Source organism: Camellia sinensis, chromosome 5 (genome assembly GCF_055761805.1).
Source record: "Camellia sinensis isolate YWXY chromosome 5, ASM5576180v1, whole genome shotgun sequence".
NCBI classification, from domain to species: Eukaryota; Viridiplantae; Streptophyta; class Magnoliopsida; order Ericales; family Theaceae; genus Camellia; species Camellia sinensis.
This window is the reverse complement of record NC_138965.1, coordinates 213,420,462-213,442,048: the sequence shown is the minus strand read 5'-3', so window position 1 is coordinate 213,442,048 and position 21,587 is coordinate 213,420,462. Positions and strand designations below refer to the sequence as shown.

Sequence of the window (21,587 nt, the reverse complement as noted above, 5' to 3'; positions counted from 1 at the left end):
GGATAAGAGACACTGTATGGTCGTGTCAGACCATTGGTGAAGACACTGGATGGTGGTGTCATAACGTTGTAGAGGACACTGTATGGGGGTGTCATAACCATGTAGAGGACACTGTATGGTGGTGTCATAACGGTGTAGAGGACACTGGATGGCGGTGTCAGACCGATGTAGAAGACAGTTTATGGGGTCATGTCGGACCGTTGTAGCAGACAATGTTGTGACAGTTTACGGAGTCTTGCTGGACCCTTGTAGAAACTAACCGGAATCAATGTCGGGACAGTTTACAGAGTCTTGTCGGACCCATAAAGGAACTAACCGGAATCAATGTCGGGACAGTTTACAGAGTCTTGTCGGACCCTTAAAAAGTCGCACCCTCAAAAGGTGTGCCCAATCTTTCAAAAGGCGTGCCATAAAAAGGCGTGCCCAATCCATAAAAAGGCGTGCCATCAAAAGGCGTGCCCAATCCATAAAAAAGACGTGCCATCAAAAGGCGAGCCCAAGTCATAAAAAGATGTGCCGGACATGATGGCGAGGCACGTGAGTGCCTTGACTGGCGCGCCCGTTTGTCGTCTGGCGTCAAGTGGCGCGCGATACGCGTGGCTGCCTCGCTATTTAACCAAGGTTGATGCTGAGGCTGAGGCAGACAAAAAAACTTCTGAAAATCCTCTGAAAACAACTCTTCCTTTGCTGAGAAGGAAACTCTGTAATACTCTGTAACCAACCCGTCTCTGAAACACTCAGCAACATGGCCTCTTCTTCCCGTCCAGCTACCCAGAACATGGCCTCCTCGTCCCGTGGTCTGCTCACGCTCTTTCCAGAACTGAACGAGTCCACAAGAGAAATAACTGGTGCGGTGGCCAGTGAACCTCAACCAAACACCTCTGATTTTGCTCCGTTGAACTTTCCGATGCGGTCGGTGGAGCAAAAAATGGCGGTGCAGTCGGATGTGGAGGCCAATCAGTACACCTTGAAGTCATGTGTGGAAACCATGACTGCGGTTACAAATTTGTCGAACCGGCTGCAGAGTAGGACAAATGAGGTGCAGCAGTTAAACGCCCAACTGGCTCTGCTCCAACGCATGTATAAGGATGCGCGAGCAGAGATAAGTGTGCTAAAGGCGGAAAACAAGGAGCTGAAGCGGAAGGCCAGTTTTATGTTCCGATTTGGAGGGCCGCCATATGCTGCAGTGGAGGAGCAGGGAGTAGTGATCATGCCCAGTGGAGTGGGAAACACGGAGGCAACACCGGCAAGGGCCGCCCAAGACGGTGGCAAGAAGAAAAGACCGGCGGAATAGGCGAGAAGAAAAATCCCACTGTTCCGATTTGTGTTGGTTGTGTTTTGGTTTGTTTTGTGTTTTTTTATTTTTATTTTTTATTTTTATTTATTTATTTTTTTTTTATGGTGTAAAATGCTGATCGGGGTTGATCCCCGGCATGAAGAAATGACAAGTTTGTAAAATGTTGTTTTTTTTTTTTTTTTTTTTTTTTTTTTGTGAGTGTTTTGTTGAAAAAATAAAAATAAAATGAAAGAAAACAAGGGAGAAAGAAAATAGATAAAAAAAATTTATAGATGGATTATATGAAAAACATCAGTGCGATTGTTTCAAAATAAAGTGGGGTATTTAAAAAAGAGGAAAAGTGACTTCGAAAAAATAAATAAAAATAAGTGATTTTTGAAATCAAATGGAGGAGAGAGAGGGACAAACCCATGTGATAAAGTGGAGAGAGAGTCGGTGAGTGGGGTGCAAAAGGTGAAGGAGAAATGATGGATTGAAAATGGTTTGGGTCAAAAGTGGACACTGTTAGTGGGGAACATGAGTGCATTGATTATTTGATATAATAATAATAATAATAAAAATAAAAAGTTAGAACAGTTGGAGAGAATGAGTGGAGTATGGTAAGGGTTTCATCCAAAGCCAAAATTCCTGCAGCGAATCACTTCGCAAATCCTAGCATGAGCTTTTTCTCTTTCCAGGCTTATTCATGAATTTCCTGGTGATTTCAAGAGCCTCTGGTGGCATTGTGGCAGAGAACACCCCAACCTGGATTTTGGGTGGCAGCAACTGAGAACACCCCAACCTGGATTTTGGGTGGCAGCAACTAGAAAATATCATAGATCTGATTTTTAAAAACCTTGTGACAGCATTTCATCAGCTTCATCCAAGACAAACATTTTGATGTAAACAGGGCGAAGTGATTGTCTCCGCAACATGTCAAACACACGACCAGGAGTACCAACAACAACATGAACCCCACTAGAGAGAATGCGTTGATCTTCGCGCACACTAGTCCCTCCAACACAAGCATGAACCTTCACACTTTGCTGGGCAAGTTCAAGAGTGGGTGGAAGAACCAAAGCTTGGCACTCAACCAAGCTATAATCTAGCTGCTGCAGAATTCCAGAGCAGAATGTTGCAGTGTTTCCAGTTCCAGACTGTCTCGTCATATGAGGTGAAGAATTCTTCTCCATCAGCCTCACACATGACTACAGTTGCACAAATCTTTGTTGATTTTATCAGCGGAATAGGTTGAGGTCCGGCGGGCGGCTAAGGTGAGGTTGCCGCCCGCCGGGGAAGCGAAAATACTAGGTTTTAAACCTGCTCTGATACCATGTAAGAAATAATGTATAGAGAAAGAGAGAGAATAAATTGTATGTATTATTATTGATTGATATATTGATATGTTATATCTATTACAATGATTCATGATTCCTATATATAGAAGAGGGTGAGTGTGTAGTAGGTAAGGAGTAGGTGAAGTGGAGGTGGTAGTGGTGTAGTGGGTTAGGTTTAGTGGAGTAGGTGAGGTGGTAGTGGTGTAGTGGGTTAGGTTTAGTGGAGTAGGTTTAAGTGGGTGAAGTAGGTGGAGAGTAGGTTTAAGTGGAGGTGGTAGTGGTGTAGTGGGTTAGGTTTAGTGGAGTAGGTGAGGTGGTAGTGGTGTAGTGGGTTAGGTTTAGTGGAGTAGGTTTAAGTGGGTGAAGTAGGTGGAGAGTAGGTGGATTTTAACACTGGGCATGAGAGATATCTTCGCACCAACTTGAGGGGGAGTGTTAGCATATTATATTAGCCGAAAGTGTTTGGCATATTATATTAGCCGAAAGTGAGTAGGGTCTGTAATCATTTTATACCCTCAGGGATCATCTTGTAATTGTTTTCTTTGTAAACCCTAATCTTCATTTTATAAATAAGGGGTGATCTTCTATCATACCCTAAGCTGGTTACCCAAGCTTCAATACTCGGGCAAGAGTCTTTTCTACTTTAAAACAACAACCATGGTTATTTTCCACACATCTGAAAAAATGTAAACTCTCTCAACAAAAAACATGATTTTACCACACAAAGAGGGTGATAACCAGCTCTTATATGTTAACCCTACATTAGAAATTGGAAGCAAGTTTTTACAATTCAAAGTACAAGACAATGATGCCCTAAAAGCCATCTATTAGGTTATATGATGCATATCTGTTCCTGCCATAGAAAATTCATTACGAGGAGTTATGGTCGGCAACACTTTATATGTAGTTGTGTTCCTGCCAAAGAAAATTCATTACGAGGAGTTACGGTCGGCAACACTTATAGGTAGTTGTGCATGATAGACAGGGTCCTAAAGACATATATCCATTCCGTTATTAGTTGTTGGTACCATGCAGAGACTGCTCACAAGAGTCAGGGAACCAACCATAAATGAGAAAGTACCAACAAGATGACCAGGAAGAGAGAGCAATTTCATTTACACAAGAAGCAGTTTCCAAGCAACTCTATTTTGCAAACCTAGATATTAAATTTATGTGCTCACAACTCTTCTAAATAGTTCCATCAAAACAACAAATCTACGTAGTGTATACTTAATAGTAACAAAGTAGTGAACTTCTAAGTCTTAAAAACAAATAGCAATGGCAACAGTTGCGGCAGCAGCAGAAGTAACACAGTAAATCAGAATAATGGTGTTTACAGTATCATTTATAGTAATTAGAAAGCAAATAGTTAGTTCTAATCAATTCTCATACACAACATAGTGGCTCACCTTCGAGCTGACAGTAAGAGTTGCTCTGCATCTGAATACTTCTTCCTTTCAATTAATGAACAAGCAGTGTTGTACGCCAACTCAAAGCTGCTAGTTGCTTTTACTCGAAGAGCCTCCATCACTCCTTGCACTTCGGAAGCCCTCCCAGCAGAAAGCAAACCAGCAATAAGATTTATCTCCAATGACTCTATCTTGGATTTCTGAAGCTTTTGATAAATATCCAAAGATGCATCCAATTTTCCCAAACGAAATAGAATCTGAGATTGTAACAACATAGCTGCAGAACTTCCCTCTTGGCCTTCCAATGATGTTAAAGCTTCATTTAACTTATTTTGTCTGTAGAAGCAGTATGCCTATTTTGAAACAACAAAAGTTCAAACATATATATTAAGAGATTACTAGTGCTTGTTATAGAACAATTTATACAGATAAACCATAAGGAAAATAAACATTCACATTTAATTAAAAGAAAAAAAAATTCTAAAATGCATGAATCCTTTGAAACATCTGTTAACACATGATATAGTAACCAAATGTTTTTTTTTTTTTTTTTGCTGGAAAATTTTCACCTCCAAGTTCCAACAATGACTTTGCACCTATTTTCTCACAATTATGTCAGTAATGATGCCAATTACCGACTCAATAGTTATAGCACTTCTGTCCGAAAAAGGCCAATAACTTCAGCGACAACATACAACCTGTCCTAAAACTCAACAAAGTTTTACTCTATGAAGATAATAACACAATATCCATAATTTTTTACATATAGTGTCTCTCGTGTAGAAAGAGAGCAAAAATGCAATCCTTTGACAATAAGCACATTTTTTTTTCTTTTCTTTTTTTGGATAGGTAAAAATCACTAAATCACTAAAGTACTTAAAAAAACTAAAAGCGCCAAAAAAAGGACACAAACTCTGTACACAGGAAGTATACAACAGAAAACTAAAACCCATCCACAAAATTAGGCACTCTTATAAAGTCTATCAAAGAATACTAAGCCAAAATAAAATGTACAAAGTAATGACAATTGCATATATATAAGCATAATGAAAAATTGCAGCTAATTACCTTATAGGTGCCAATTTGTATACAAAGTGTTCCAAAAATCATATTGCATGGTCAACTTAGTCGTATTATTGAGACTGGATTCTTCATAATACAGGGGAAAAAGAAAAAAAATACTTGCAAAAAATTTTTTAGGAAGAAAAACAATACAGTATGTTTAGTAAAAACTCATCCAATGAAGCAGAGTTTTGCTAAACCTGCTTTACCAAACGGGATTATTTCGGTCCTGAATACTAATAGGAGCTCAAAATAGATGGGGCAACCAACATACATTTGTTAAACCACATCAGTTTAATACCTAATTACCTAGCATGTGCATAACAAAGAAATGCTAATGCCAATAATACATCAACATAAATTCTTCAAATTGCTTTACACTCCATGATAACAAAAACTAATAACTTTGCACCAACAAATACATTTTAAAATCTTAAATAACAGACACACCATTGAATCAGTGAACAAAGCTTGTGCTTTTTACCTTGAAGAAACTGAAATCAATCGCAAGCCTTCGAGAAGACTCAATAGTCGAAAGAGCTTCATCGATGCTATCAGCCTTGATTAAAGCCACTATTTTGCAACGAATCGCGTCCTCATCGTTAGAGACAATTGACAGAACTGCAAAAAAAAAAAAAAAAAAAAACACAGATTCGATCCAAATTTCAAAAAAAAAAAACAGAAACAAAATGAACTTACAATCATACAAACATGAATAATGACCTTGATCTGCGACTTTGACGGCTTGCTCATACTCTGACCGTTGGATGTGCCGATTGAGAGTGGTGAAGAGATCTTCAACGGCGATTGCAGGCTTTGATGCTTGCGATTGCGAGGGTTTTGGCTTCTCTTTCGGCTTGGGAGCCATTGATGCTAGCTTCGATTCGGTGTGCAAATTCGGAACTTGCTCTTTCTACGATTTGCAGGCGACGGCGTATGTATGCGAAGTCGCAGGAATTTGTTTGCTAACGTGCGCTGTGATGTGTTTGTGGTTTGGGCTGTAATCAATGCTCCTCACTCTTCCTTACCTTTACGTGCATTGGGCCCGTGACACCAAAACTGGCCCAGCACAACCTATTGTTGGGTCGTAAAAACAAACCAACAATTTGTTTATTTATTTTTATCTTAACAATTTATTTATGAATGAGAATTACAGTAAGGGGTGGTTTAAGGTTTGTTTATTAGGTGATTTTTTTTTAAACAACGTATAAAATAATAGATAAGTGATGTGGTAATTTATATTAGTTAATCTTCTTAAAGTATTATTTTATTACAATTAATTATTTATGTTATTATTTTGTTAAAAATTTATTGAAAATTAGATCATGTATAAAACATATGACATATTTATTAAATTTTTACTGCAATAATAAATTATAAAAAATTTAAAATATAAAAGCTCAAAATAAAAAAAAATAAACTTAAAAAGCCAAAGTAAAAAAATGATTAAAGGCTCTTTTGATAAGTGATTATTTTAATTAATTTTTTTGATTTTTTATAAAAATATAGGTAAAAAAAATTTAAAAATTGTGATCATTTATAATAATTTTTGAACTATATTCATCGAACGGGGAGACTTCTCTTCAGTCCACTGAATGGACTGATGGACTGGAGCATACTATTAGGCCGTAGGGCCCATCAAGGGTCCCGTTTCGATATTCTGAACTATTCAATGTGTAGAACTTATTGAGTATTTTATGATCAGATATCTGTGGCCCCTTGATCGGAACACATTTTTGTTAACAATTTATTTTTAAAATCATATTTACTATCATCAAAAATGTGTTCTGATCAAAAGGCTATCGATATCCGATCAATGTGATTTTTTGCAAGCATGAAATATTCAACAAACTCTATATATTAAATGGTTTGAATTATCAAAACGGAATCAATAATAAACTTCATATGTCCAATAATACGTTACAATCTACCCACTAGACTAGAGATAAACCCCCCTTGATCAAAAACCAAAGAATACCTCAATATAAAAGAGATATAGTGTAATTTACCCTTTCAAAAACAGAAGAGAGATTTCAATAATTATCATACACCTTATAGAAAGTTTCCTAACTTCCATTGAGTCAAACTTATCCTCAGTTCAAAATCAAATTAGAGCATATTGTTGGGTTTCGTGGACTCACTACGGAATCCACATCAATAATCTGAAACCTTTTAAATATTTTATTTTTGCAAAAAATTATATTTATAAGATATCAATAGTCATTTAATCAAAATAAATTTAAATTAAGGATAATTATGATTTTTAAAAAAATTACTAAACAAATCTGTTTGATTCGTGTTTATTAATATTCGATTACCATAATTTTTTATAAAAATAAAATAGTTAACGAATCTTACATATTTACTAATTTGGAACATTGATATACACTCCACAATGAATCCACAAAAGCCCACGCTCGTTGGCTTCTAATTGAAGAGAGGCTTATCCCTAATTCATTTTATAGGGCTCCCAAACATCTTCTACCCTGGGACACAGATTTGGCGACACCCAAACAGACATCTGACAGGTCTTCCCTCCCTCGACTTCCCTCCCTATGGCTTACGCTATGTTTGGATTGAGCGATTTGGAGAGAAAAAAAAAAATAGAGAGATATGTATTTCTCTTACTTGCTTGGATAATTTAAATGGAGAGAAATGAGAAGAAATGGAGAGAAACTCATTTCTCTTACAAGCCTCATTTTCAATCTTCCCAAAAGTGAAGAGACTGAGAGAAAAAAGAAACCACTATTTTTATAATACTAATTTTGTCCCTATAAAAATAAAAGAAATAAAATGATTGAAAATATAAAAAAGTTATTTTGGTAATCTAACATCAAATAATTTCTTTCATTTTCTCTTAATGAAATTTAACCAAATAAGAATGAGAGAAATCACAATCATTTCTTTTCTTTTATTTCTTCCTTATCTAAACAAGAAAGAGAGAAATCACAATCATTTCATTTCATTTCTTTTCTTTTCTCTTATAACTTAAGTAATCATTTCTTTTCTTTTCTCTTATAACTTAAGTAATTATTTCTTTTCTTTTCTCTCCTAGGTTCCCAAACGTAGTGTTAGTTAGGGGTGTGCGTGGTGCGGGTCGATGCGGTTTAGGAAAAAAATAGAAACTGTATGACGGGTGACGGATTGTTAAAAATGTCATTAGAATTTATCATTTTTCTTATCAAAAACCGGCGGTTCGATTGGCAAATAATGACGGATTTGCCTTAACGGTTCGGACTGATTGACGGTTTATAAAAAATATAATTAAAATTACAAAACTTGAATTAAAGAGTAAAAATATCTAATTTATAAATTAACTTAAAATGATTTTTGAACCAATGGGAAAATATTGAGCATTGTAATTCAAAGGGAAAAAAACAAAAAATGATTTGTGAGGTTGTCTGTAATACAAACTTTTTAAGCACAAAATTTCACAAATGAAATAAGTAGTAAACAGGAATTCAAAGAAATAGAACAGCCTTGCATTATGACTACTAAAGATTGGCCATGGTTTATAACGTCTTTATGAAATAGAATCACTGATGTTATATATATATATATATATATGTATATAGAAGTTATAGAACAGAGAGAGCATCAATGATGTTATATATATATATATATATATATATATGTATATAGAAAATAGAGAGCATCGAGAGAGAGAGAGAGAGAGAGAGAGCGAGAGAGAGCAGCGACAGTACCGACGAGTCGACGACGACGAGAAGAGGCTAACAGCGGTGAGCCGATCGGCAAGGGAAGGAGAAATCAGCGGCGGCGGTGAGGATAGGCGAGCGGCGGTGAGCCGATCGGCAGCACAACAATGGCGATGTGTATGCGTGTGTGAATCGATGCAATGTTCTTCACAGCAGCGGCGATGTGTATGTCAATGAGATGAAATTGAAATGTGTTGGTATCAGGTTTAATGGAGGAATCAGGTTTAATGGAGGAATTAGTGTGTGTGTGTGTGTGTAACACGTGATTTTTTTTTTTTAAAACAAAAGCGGGTCGGGTCGGTTAGACATGCGGATTGGGCAATTTCACTGCCACCGGCGCCGACCCGCCAGCACTGGGCCTCCCACCCGCCCAAGTGAAATTTTGCGCGCATCGGTGTTTTTCGGAGCGATTCGGTGCGATTTTGGAGGTATTATGCACGGTCCTATGTTACTGTCAGTCCTCTCCTGTATATATTCACTTTTTTTTTTTATTCGTAATTTTTTGTCATCATCAACAACGCAACTTTCCCTCGCATTTGCCGTTTGGTGAGAGAGAAAGAGAAAGACAAAGAGAGAGATTAGGTGAAGAAGTCACCGCCACCGCTAGAGAGAGAGAGAGAGAGAGAAAAATGTCGAAGCAAAAGAGAGAGAATCGAAACACCAACCTCGTAGCCCTCACCGGCGGCGCCGCTCTCCTCGCCATCGCCGTTAACTTCGCCGTCAACGCCCTCAAGAAGAATCGCAAAAAGAAAGGTCCTATCTGTATATATATATGTGTTTATATAGTGTGATATTGTTCGATTCGTGTTCAGTTGCTACTTTTGTATATGGGCTTAACAGTTGATTCTGTTTTGTTATTTTTGTTTTTAATTTGTATTGTTCTAGATCTTCCGGGGTCGACAGTTCAGGTCAATCTTTCTCCGCCTGAGATTTTAAGATTAGCGAACCGCATCATTGCCAAATCGAAGGAGGTCCATGATTCAGTTGCTTCAGTTCCTCTCGACAAGGTACTCTAATAACCACACAAATATAACAGTTCCTATTGAAACTCAAATCTTTATGAATTTCATGAGTTTGTTATCTTAATTACTAATTTTGTCATTTCAGGACTCAATTTAATTAGAATTACTGATTTTTATTTTTTGTATTTTTTTTTATAGTGCTTGAATTGATGCGGGAGGGACTGGGAAACTTTTTGTCAGAACAGAACAGTTTACCCAAAATTACCTAATTATTTTTTTTATATGGGTTTTAGATAATCATGATAATTCGAACTGAGGTTACTTTGGTTTTCGAGACTGGCAATGTGATGTGAGCTGAGGTTTGAGATTAGAGCAAGTTTACAAGTGGTGGGTCACATGAATTTTAAGATAAGTATGAGGGTAGACAATCGTTTCAGTTGTAAGCTTTGACTTTCTTTATGGCAAATACAGGGCTGTTAAGACTGCCAACATTTTGCTGCTGCACACAAAATACACAATTTAAATGCATCTCATTGAAGCCTGTCTCAACAACTTGTTTCCAACACAATCATATGCATATGCAATAACAAGTTGGTGGTGGTATTCATTTTAACCCCCTTGTGCAAAATACTCTACGTGGAGTTCTTATGGTTGGTTCTCTATCTAGGGAAGAATAATTTTTGCCATTTTATTGAAGGATTATAAAGATGTCAAGTTACTACTAACTATATAGTTCCTATTGGTATATGTATATATTGTTGTTGTTGTCTTTTTTTTTTAATGATGTTGGGTCAATTAAAATATGCAGGTCACATATACAACTGCTATATTACCTTTGGCAGAATTGGAAGCACAACAATTCCCACTGGTCCAATCTTGTGTCTTCCCAAAATTAGTATCCACTTCTGAAGATGTGCGCAAAGCAAGCGCTGAAGCGGAGAGAAGAATAGATGCTCATGTTTTGAGTTGCAGGTTTTCCTTCTTTTATTTATTTATTTAAAAGGGGTCCTGAAAGAGTTTCAATGAGTTTTTCATATATATATATTTACAGTGCAATAAGTTTTTCAAATTTTAGTCAACTATTCTCCGGGGAAAACCAGAAGACCAGCCTTTTGGCTTTGTATCAGCCTTCTTGTTCTATCTTTTAATTCTTCTAACATCATCTCTTAACAACCAGATTATCTCTCTTAATTTGGTGTGTGTTCTACATCATTATGTTAACTAATTGTTACTTAAATGAATGTTTAATTTGTCTATTTCATGCAAATTGTTCAGTAAACGTGAAGATGTATACCGTATCATCAAAGCTGTTGCAGCAAGGGGAGAATGGATGAACACTGAGGCTAAACGCTATACACAGTGTCTGGTATGAATTGGAACCAAAATTTCCGTACCATTTGATATGATGATTTTCTTGAATAAAATATAGTCTTTTTGGTGTATACTCTCATTTTCATTGTTTTTGGATCGCTTATTTGGGATCAAATTCTATACTTGTAACTTGTTAGTTGAGTACTCCAAATGTTTGATTACTAGCGTGAATTTTTTCTGTCACTTCCTTCTTTTCCCCCTTATATTCTGCACTTTTACATGTGAAGTACATTGTGGTTGTGGTAGAAATGCTTATTATTTTTCTCGTATCATCTTAATGGCACTAGAGAGTTGAGACAACTAGGTCCTGCTGTGAGAGGTTGATATCTGGGGTCATGTTGACCAAATTTTGTTTTCTTTTTTGTATATTTCTTAGGAAAAGCTGGGAATTCATACATACAAACTTATTAATTTTTTTTTGTAGATTGTTTAGTTTAACAAGTTCAAATTTTATAAGCATTTATAGAAAAAGGCCTTTACCTAATATTGTTCAATCAATTTGAGTGTTGGTAGAATTAGATTGGGTTCAGAACCCTGGTATGCTTGTGAAAACTTGTTTATTTGTTCTTATTTTGGAGGTATTTTTTCAACTTCCTCTTGTTTGTTGAACAGCAATATTTCCATCTGTATACTTGCTCTTTGTCATTGATGGATTGCCTTTCAAATTTGAAGAGGTTTCTTCATGGCTGCATCAACTGTTGGGTTCATATACTTATTCTTAATTATTCAGTGACAGGTCAGAGACTTTGAACGCAGTGGACTGAGCCTTACTTTAACGAAAAGAGAGGAATTGCAGCGATTAAGTGCTCAAATAGATGAGCTAAGTAGGCGATATATCCGAAATCTGAATGATGATAGTACGTCCCTTCTCGTAAGTGAGACAGAGCTAGTTGGATTACCGCCAGAGTTCCTTGAGGTTAAAATGTTTATTTATTTATTTTATTTGTTCAACACTTCAACTTAGATTTTCTACACATAATCTTTTTACTGTGCACTTTTATTTTATTTTATATATTTGTTGTGTGGATTCTGAATGAATCATTCTCGTTTGTTACTGTTTTGTTTCACAATAAAATTTTGGATATGTTTGTTTGCAGAGCTTAGACAAAGCTGAAAATGGTAAATTTAAGGTCACCCTGAGAAGTCATCACGTTTCACCTATACTGGAGCTTTGTAAGGTACTACTATGTCTAGAGACTGTATGCACCCCCTCCAACAAACAAAGGCACATTAAATCTTTTCTACATCAATAGACCTTAGTAGTTGTGGTTTTTGCTTTTTTGATTTAATTTTTAAGTTTATGTGAATTATGTGAGAAGGCATTTTAACTGATTTAGCTAATGGTACATATACTGATGTACTTTTGGGAACTAGGCAATCTATATTGCCTGCTAATTTCAGATTGAAAATTTATACCATAAACAAGTGCCAGGAGGATGCACCTTGGCACTTTATGGTTACACTTCAGTGACCATAGATAACATGTATTACCATTGTGTAGTTATAGTTTTGCTCGTGAGAGCAAACCTTATTCCTTTTTTAGTTCATTATTCTACGTATGATTTTAAATTTATTTTCTATATCCTTCCTTCGTGGCTACATATCTTTCTGGCTAAGGAATGTAAAATCTTTCTCTTGTTACATGAATCCAATTTTCATTTCATCTGGGAAAAGCCATATAATATTATAGCCTTCCAATAGATAGGAAGAGATTTGATAAATATTGACAACTCTTGGATAGAGTACTAGAACGGAAAGATCCATTAGATAATGAACTATTGGTTCTAATCCTTCTCTGGCAATTAATCAACAATTTGAAGTGCTTAGTTACTTTATTCTTTAAACCTTTGAAGGTAGGTTTGACAAGGAGGATTGTAGCTGTGGCTTATGGACGGAGATGTGAAGTCAACCTTTCTATCTTGGAAAGTCTGGTAAGGCAAAGCATAAAGACACAACTTCTGCAACCCTTATCATGATTTTATGTAAACTAGTGTCATACAATTTTGGAAGCTTCCTTTCCTTCATTGCTTCAGTCATGCAAACTCTCTCTTTCTCTCTCTCTCTCTCTCTCTCTCTCTCTCTCTGTCATTTGGTCAATGTGGTAATGCAACTATAGAATTGCATTTTGGAAATAACCTCAGAAAGCATAAGAATATTGTAGCAACACAGTGCTTATTCCTTGCCATGGTTTGCCTAAGAAGTTACACATGCCATGGCCATGGAAATGCAATTATCTAGAAAGAGACTTTCAAACTAAAATGAATAATTGGTAACATATATGTCTGAAATTTCAGCATAGGAACACATCAAATGAAAAGCATAGCTAAATAAACCTCATTGAGTATATAATGAGATGAGAAGTTTACTTCCTTTAGATTTGTACCGCCTGGTTATTGTCAAGACGATGTTTGAAATCATGATGCACTATGTTACTTTCATAAGTCCTAGAATCATGAAACTAAATCCGTGAAGAGAATAGATTTGATTACAATTTTCACCAATATTGCTGTAGTAAAGGTAATAAAATTATTTCTATTTGAAATTATGAAATGGCATATGCATCTAGTAGGTCATTTAGTGATTAGAAACTGCTGTTAACATTTTCTGGAGGTTTGATGAATTCCAGATGAACACAAGTAAGATCAATGCTCTTATATTTAGTTGATTAAAGAATCCTTCAATACCAGAAGAAAAAGGAGAAGCAGGATTTTCGCTAATTTTGAACTTGATTTATGGTTTTGTTCTACTTGTTTTTATTTTTCTAAATTTTTTTTGGCATTAATAAAAGCAAAAAAATGTGGGGGACATCCTGATCTGTCTATTCAAATTGATTCGGCATTCCCTCATTTAGCATTAGTTTTTTAGTTTGTATCGCTGACGAGATTTTATATATTATTGCATGCTCAAAGATAAAGCTATAATTCAATTGACAACTCAGGGAAGTCAGGCATTGCAATATGTTATTGTAAATAAATGATATCTTAGAGTATGCATAGAAACAAAAATGCATAGAAGCAATAGATCTCTATTTATTCATATGCAAATTTAAGTCTTTTACTATTAACTTATTTGTATTTGCTGTCCATATTACCACATTTCAAATGGTAGAGCTGGAAAAGCCATGGTTTACTTTGCAAAAATCATATTTTATACTTTTTCCCGCTGTTATGCCCTTGCTTGTTTCTGCCTGAAAGCCTGTTGGCATTGGTCTTGTTCTTGTATTATTTAGGTTCAGTTGCGCCATAAATCTGCTAGATTGCTTGGCTACTCAAACTACGCAGACTATGCTGTTAATCATAGAATGGCAAACTCATCCTCAAAGGTTTGTACATGCTTATATCATTTCCTGATGTATTATCTTGTACTAAACAGCATTTTTGATGATTTATTCTCTAATTAAATGTTTATTATGTAATTGTAATTTCATCTACGTGCTTTCACCCATGCTTTCTTTGATAATATAATTATTGGTAAAGATTATTTTTCTGATCAACTGATTAGATAATCGTACTCATTGGTATTATTGTACTTTCCTGGGTAACTGAAGACTTTTGTGTTGTTTAGTGAAGCAATTCATTTATTTGTTGAACTGAGAATGGCCTACAGATTGGTTATGTACTCATTTCTTCAGTTTACAGTGGTACATAAATTGCTGAAAAATGATCAAGGAAAATATCTTTTTGCTATTAACTTCCCGACCAAATTACTGATTTCTCATTTTGAATCATCATTCCATTACTGTTTGTTTGTAATATTTTCCTACCAATCCTTTCATAAAGCTGATTTTTCCTGATGAGCATGATGCTGTTGTTTTCAGGTATTTGAGTTCTTGGAGGAACTCTCTGCCAGTTTAACTGACTTGGCCACCAGAGAACTTAGTATGTTAAAAGACTTGAAGGTTAGTTTTTGCTTAGTCTATATCTTGTCATGCCAAAGTGTGTTTTATATCTTTATAGTCTGCGTTTTTCTGGTACATCAGAAAAAAGAGGAAGGAGATTTTCCTTTTGGAATTGAGGATCTGTTGTACTATGTGAAGAGAATTGAGGAACAACAATTTAATCTGGACCTTGGAGCTCTTAAACAATACTTTCCGTTCAATTTGGTCATGTCAGGGATCTTGAAAATATGCCAAGACCTTTTTGGTAATTACATGATGTTTCCATTGCTTGACTTAAGTATTTTGCTTGGCTAATTCATCTACTAAGCTCTCATCTTCCTTTGCTTCACGCAGGCTTAAGATTTGAAGAAATTGCAGATGCTGAGGTTTGGCACTCTGATGTTCACCTTTATTCAGTCTATGACTTATCTTCTAGTGAACTTTTGGGCTATTTCTACCTTGATATGTTCTCCAGGTTCATTTATTACTCATGGTTTTATTAATTCTAGTGGACATCAATTTATAGGTGGTTCACATATATGATTTAGAATAAAATGAACTTGCGTTGTATCTTCAAACAGGGAGGGAAAATATGGTCACACCTGTGTTGTGGCTCTTCAGAATGGTTCTTTTGTCAATGGTGCACGAAAGGTGATTGTAATACGCTATTTAGTTTGAGTTTTCTAAACTTATTGTTATTGTGATGTTGAACTCAAGTTTTGGGTACCTGCAAAGCATTTTATTTTGGGATACATTCTATTTTGTTTAGTAGGGACAAGATCTAATGCATAAAGCATGTTTGATTAGCATGGTAGAATTACATTTTTTTTAGCTTTTGTTAAAACCTACCATCACCTACTCCACCTACTACACCTACCACCACCTACTACCACCTACTACACACCTACCACTACCACCTACTACCACCTGCTCCACTACATCTCCTATATAAGGAGCCCCTCCCCATTTGTAAAATATAACATACATCAATCAATAATACATCAATTTTAACATGGTATCAGAGCAGGTTTAGAACCTAATATTTTTCGCTTCACCGGCGGGCGGCAACCTCACCTTAGCCGTCCGCCGGACCTCCATCTATTCCGCTTATTTTCTACACATACCTTCACTAAGTTGTAATGGCTCTCGAAGCTCTCAACTCACCCACCGCAGCAACCTCTTCGTTTTCAAAGCCCGTCTACAAGTGTCGTGTATGTGACAACTCCTACCAAGCCCTAGGCGGTCACAAGGCCAGTCACCGGAAGCAAGCCGGAGGAACCGACGACCAGTCAACCCCCTCCACCGGTACCGGCACCACCACAGCCACCGCCATCACCACCGGCGGAAGGACGCACAAGTGCTCCATCTGCCACAAATGCTTTCCACCGTCAGCCACCGTGCTTTCGATTTGCACCTCCCTGCCTTGCCGGAGTTCTCGCCGGGATTCCGCGACGAGGAGGTCTCGAGTCCTCATCCTGCGAAGAAGCCCCGCTTTCTGTTGCCGCCAACACCCGAAATCTCTCAAGCTCACTAGATTTACAAGCCCCACTCCAAATCACATTGACCATTACCCATAAAATATCATCATTCCACCATTTTGAAGTGAATAGTGCTGGTGGGCCCTACCACTAGCAATAGCAATTTATAATCATAAGTTCTCTCTCTCTCGTGAGGGAGAAAAGGAGAGCCTGGAGCTAAAGCTTAAAACACATGCACACCACCATCACTACACCCAACTTTCTTTTTATTTTATTTTATTTTATCTTTCTTTTTCTTAAAACAGAACCAAAACCAGTCCACTTGTCAACCCATCATCCACATCTTTGTTTTGACAAAAACCCAACTTTATTTATTTTATTTTATCTTCTCTTTTCCATTAAAAAAAAAAAAAAAAAAAAAAAAATTCCAAACACCGTTCCTGGATTTAAACAAAACCGTGGGCCAAGAAACCCACGTGCACCAATCTCCTTTTCCCTTCATTCTCTCGTTTTTCAAATATATTATTATTATTTCTTTCTTTTTTTATTTTTCTTTCACCTTATTTTTAATCTTTTTTTTTTTCATTATTATTTTTGCTCCGTATTATGTCATTCCTGCCATACGATTTGCACACAAAAAAAAAAAAAAAAAAACAAAAAAACAAAAAAAACTACTCATTTTATTCATGACAGGGATCAACCCTGATCACAATTTTACACAAAAAAAAAAAAACAAAAAAACCAAACACATATTCCAACAAAAAAAAAAAAAAAACCAAAACAAACCACACCCACAGTGAGATTTTCCCTTCTCTACTTTGCCGCATGTCTCTTCTTCTTGCCTCCGTCCTGAGCGGCCCTTGACGGTGCTGCCTCCGTGTTTTCCACGTCGCCGAGCACGTTCACTCCCCCATACTCCTCCACTGCAGCATATGGCGGACCTCCAAATCGGAACATCACGGTGGCCTTCCGCTTCAGCTCCTTGTTTTCCGCCTTTAGCACACTTATCTCTGCTCGCGCATCCTTATACATGCGTTGGAGCAGAGCCAGTTGGGCGTTTAACTGCTGCACCTCATTTGTCCTACTCTGCAGCCGGTGCGACAGGTTTGTGACCGCCGTCATGGTCTCCACACATGACTTCAAAGTATACTGATTGGCCTCAATATCCGTTTGCACCGCCATTTTTTGCTCCACCGACCGCATCGGAAAGTTCAACGGAGCAAAACCAGAGGCGCTTGGTTGAGGTTCACTGGCCACCGCACCAGTTATCCCTCTTGTTGACTCGTTGAGGTCGGGAAAGAGAGTGAGCAGACCACGGGACGAAGAGGCCATATTCTGGGTAGCTGAACGGGAAGACGAGGCCATGTTATGGGTTGCTGAGTGTTTCAGAGAAGGGTTGGTTACAGAGTGTTTACAGAGTGTTTCAAGATTTGCAGCTCTTAGCGACAAGCTCTCAGAGAACGAAGAGGTTTCCACTGGTTTGTTATGCTTCCAAGCCTCAGCCTCCGCTTCGGTTTATAAAGACCATGATAAAGAGGCAGACACGCGCATCATGCGCCTCTCGGTGCTCGCCGACAACTTGGGCACGCCTTTTGATGACACGTCTTTTGATGGCACGCCTTTTTATAGATTGGGCACGCCTTTTGATGGCACGCCTTTTGACAGATTGGGCACACCTTTTGAGGGTGCGACTTTTTAGGAGTCCGACAAGACTCTGTAAACTGTCCCGACATTGATTCCGGTTAGCTCCTTCATGGGTCCGACAAGACTCTGTAAACTGTCCCGACATTGATTCCGGTTAGCTCCTTCATGGGTCCGACAAGACTCTATAAACTATCCCGACATTGATTCCGGTTAGTTTCTACAAGGGTCCAGCAAGACTCCGTAAACTGTCACAACAACTGTCACAACATTGTCTGCTACAACGGTCCGACATGACCCCATAAACTGTCTTCTACATCGGTCTGCCATAACCATGCAGTCTTCTACAACGGTCTGACACGACCATACAGTGTCTCCTATCCATTTTTTATTTTTCAGATTATTTTCTTGTTTTGTTACTCTCTCCAAACTGAAGTTGGTTAGTTCCTATCCCCCTTGAGTTTGCGGGGGGCTGTTAAAACCTACCATTACCTACTCCACCTACTACACCTACCACCACCTACTACCACCTACTACACACCTACCACTACCACTACCACCTACTACCACCTACTCCACTACATCTCCTATATAAGGAGTCCCTCCCCATTTGTAAAATATAACATACATCAATCAATAATACATCAATTTTAACAGCTTTCAATAGAAAATAGGCAAAAAATTTTGTTGCCTGATGTATATCTGCTTTGTGTTGGATTCCCTTGCCACCATGAGAGTTTGTTTTGCACTTGAAAATTCTTCTCAAGGTTCAGTCGGGTGCCATTATGTCTCTAGTAATATAGGTGTTGGTTTTTTCGATATAAATGTTATACATGGTTGGGCAGTAGAAGACATAGTCCACAACTTCTCATATATGTTAAAAGTATCGTAAGCTTATCATGATTTTAATATGTCTAACTGATTTATCCTTAAATTCTATATGTAGATTCCTGTGGCATTACTTACTTCTCAGCTTCAAAAGGAAGTTGGTCATACTGGGTTGTTGAGATTCTCTGAAGTGGTTAATCTTTTCCATGAATTTGGCCATGTGGTATGTTGATATCTGCCTTTTGAATGGTTTCTGTGGAATCAAACTCAAAATTCTATTTCCCTTCTATTTAGTGCCATTATTAAATTCTTACACTATTAGATATGCTTTATAGTTTCTTGCTTGTGTGAACCATTTTTGTATTTGTCCTTATGTTTGTATCGTTACCTGTTTCCTTTGATTCTAATACATTCTTATCCTATTCCAGTTTGTTTTCCAGTGTGCCTGGTTAGCCATGTTTGTTGGAAACGGGACTAAACCACCTAGTTGGTCAATGGTCTGTAGATGTCATTTCGGTTGAGTAATTTAACTGTAAATGTTTCTCTATACGAAATTGCATATGAAAAACTAGAATTCCTTTTCATCTAAACTTCTATAAATTACCCGTGTTTGTGTTCTTGGACATTGGAACTGGAAAAATTTGACCCTTAAGATTCATATCCACATTCAGCACCCATGAGTCCATGCAACATGGGAAATAGATTTGTGTCATGTTATTTAATTTTATCTTTTGACAAGTATCAAGATTGTTTATAAAGCTATGAATTCTGTTATGGTTTGATGTCTGTAGTGAGTGACATAATTTTTCATCTATGGTGAGCATTTAGGTCCATCATATTTGCAATCGTGCATCATTTGCTAGATTTTCGGGGCTTCGGCTTGACCCTGACTTTGTGGAGATCCCAGCCCAGGTGTTAGAAAACTGGTTAGTAGTTAAGCATACAGTTATTCAATTAGACAAAGCATGAACTCATGCTGCCACCTTTTGCAAAAATTTGGCGTAGGTGTTATGAAAGCATCTCTCTGAAATTGGTATCCGGTTTCTATCAGGTAATCATACTTTTGACGTCTTTTTTCAGATTTCAGATTTCAGATTAACGCTTGCCTTATCAGTGAGAGCGTGTGCCAGTCTTTTTATCTGTAATTCTAATGATAGAATTGCGAGCCTATCATCTAGATTTTAATAGTTAATAAATCACATTACAAGCAATTTTCTTACTAGTGATTCAATTAACTTGTAGGATATCACGAAGCCCATCAAGGACGAAACATGTAAAGCACTTAAAAGATGGCGATGTTCCTTTTCAGCACTCAAGTTGAAGCAAGAAATCCTTTATTGTAAGTCCCTATTATTTCTTGTCTGGAAACTGGGAATTTTACTCTCTTAATTAAGTGTCATCAGGTAGTGAATAATTTTACTTGAAGGCTGTCCAGTTTCTAGTTGATTTCTATATGAATTTTTTTATAGCATGAAAGTTGTTAAATGAATCCTGATCTGTGAGTCATGAAGTGACGCCATGATTATAAAATTATATTGTGGGACTCTGATAAAGCTCCTTGTTGATAAAACCACTAAAGAACATGTGTTCTCAGGTCTCTTTGATCAGATCATACATTCAACGGAAAATGTTGACATGGTTGGGTTATTCAAACATCTCCATCCAAAGGTAAGAGCTACTGTTATAGTTTGGATACACGAAGGGAAGCTTATGGTGAGTGCATTTACATCTTGTTTTCTTTCTCTAGGTGATGTTGGGACTGCCGATGCTAGAAGGAACAAATCCAGCTTCATGTTTCCCACGGACTGCTATTGGCTACGAAGCTGCTTGCTACAGTCGCATTTGGAGTGAGGTATCATTCAGTTTGAATCCATATTTCTGGTAGCACTTCTTATCTTCTAGGGCACACGCCATCTGCGATGCAACCATCATAATTTTTTCCCATTAGTTATTGGGATCAGTATTTCAGCTGTTTTCTACATGTCTTGTTTTTCTTGAAAAATGTGTCTATAAATTGTTCAAGGTGCCCTCTTCATTTGTGACACCTGCAAATGAAAGTTGTTGCTGCCTTTATAGGTTTTCGCAGCTGATATATTTGCCTCAAAGTTTCGTGATGATCTTTCCAATCAGTTTGCAGGCATGCAATTCAGGAATAAGGTGATCTAACTACTTCAATGCATCAATTATTGAAAATATTTCTTTTATTGAATATTGAGAATATATATTGTTTTATATTGTTGAAGCATCACATCAAAACCGTTCCTTCTTAGCAATTACTGTCTTTTTCTCAAATATTGATTGTTCGACAGGTATTGGCTCCTGGAGGAGCAAAGGATCCTGTTGAGATCCTAATGGATTTTCTGGGAAGAGAACCGTCAATACAAGCTTTTATCGACAGCAAAACTGAATCTGGGTTGTGAACTTGTAATGCATATCGTTTCTGCTCGATAAAAATACTCTCAAGTCCTGCCTTTTCGGTTGCCCATGAAAATTTGTAAAGTATAATTTTATTTTGAAAATAAGTGTTTGACGCCAAAAATGACGGCTATAATTTTGACTCATCTTTGTGATGGAGTGTTTTGTATACATCAAAGTCGCAAATTTTAATGACACAGTAGTTTAGCTGATTA

At 37.1% G+C, this 21,587-nt stretch overlaps 2 protein-coding genes and 1 pseudogene across 4 annotated transcripts in view; 2 read left to right on the top strand and 1 right to left on the bottom strand.

Annotated features, from left to right (window-relative positions):
* The window catches only part of LOC114318339 (uncharacterized), a 25,462-nt gene extending 16,405 nt beyond the window's left edge, over positions 1 to 9,057 (bottom strand). The window contains exons 1-4 of one of the 2 annotated variants that reach the window (XM_082871449.1): positions 8,789 to 9,057; positions 5,808 to 6,158; positions 5,569 to 5,705; positions 4,023 to 4,375 (exon numbers count right to left, since the gene is read on the bottom strand). In XM_082871449.1, the coding sequence (XP_082727575.1) occupies positions 4,023 to 4,375; positions 5,569 to 5,705; positions 5,808 to 5,952 (635 nt within the window). In that variant the 5' untranslated portion in view covers positions 5,953 to 6,158; positions 8,789 to 9,057. Of the gene's footprint in view, positions 1 to 4,022; positions 4,376 to 5,568; positions 5,706 to 5,783; positions 6,159 to 8,788 lie in introns of both variants that reach the window. The other variant, XM_082871448.1, reaches the window with a different exon arrangement.
* On the top strand, positions 9,013 to 21,587 carry LOC114318340 (Zincin-like metalloproteases family protein). 2 transcript variants are annotated; one of them, XM_082871447.1, is made up of 20 exons: positions 9,013 to 9,553; positions 9,686 to 9,807; positions 10,571 to 10,734; positions 11,038 to 11,128; positions 11,870 to 12,004; positions 12,231 to 12,311; positions 12,987 to 13,064; positions 14,363 to 14,455; positions 14,951 to 15,031; positions 15,113 to 15,275; positions 15,365 to 15,485; positions 15,592 to 15,661; positions 19,076 to 19,180; positions 19,786 to 19,883; positions 19,963 to 20,008; positions 20,200 to 20,296; positions 20,552 to 20,625; positions 20,705 to 20,809; positions 21,034 to 21,114; positions 21,267 to 21,587. In XM_082871447.1, exons 1-20 carry the CDS (start codon positions 9,430 to 9,432, stop codon positions 21,375 to 21,377), a joined length of 2,040 nt encoding a protein of 679 aa, XP_082727573.1. In that variant the 5' UTR covers positions 9,013 to 9,429; the 3' UTR covers positions 21,378 to 21,587. The 2 variants fall into 2 exon arrangements, with proteins under 2 accessions (XP_082727573.1, XP_082727572.1); XM_082871446.1 differs by having other exon boundaries at positions 11,870 to 12,049.
* Positions 16,038 to 16,679, top strand: LOC145791187 (zinc finger protein ZAT10 pseudogene; annotated as a pseudogene).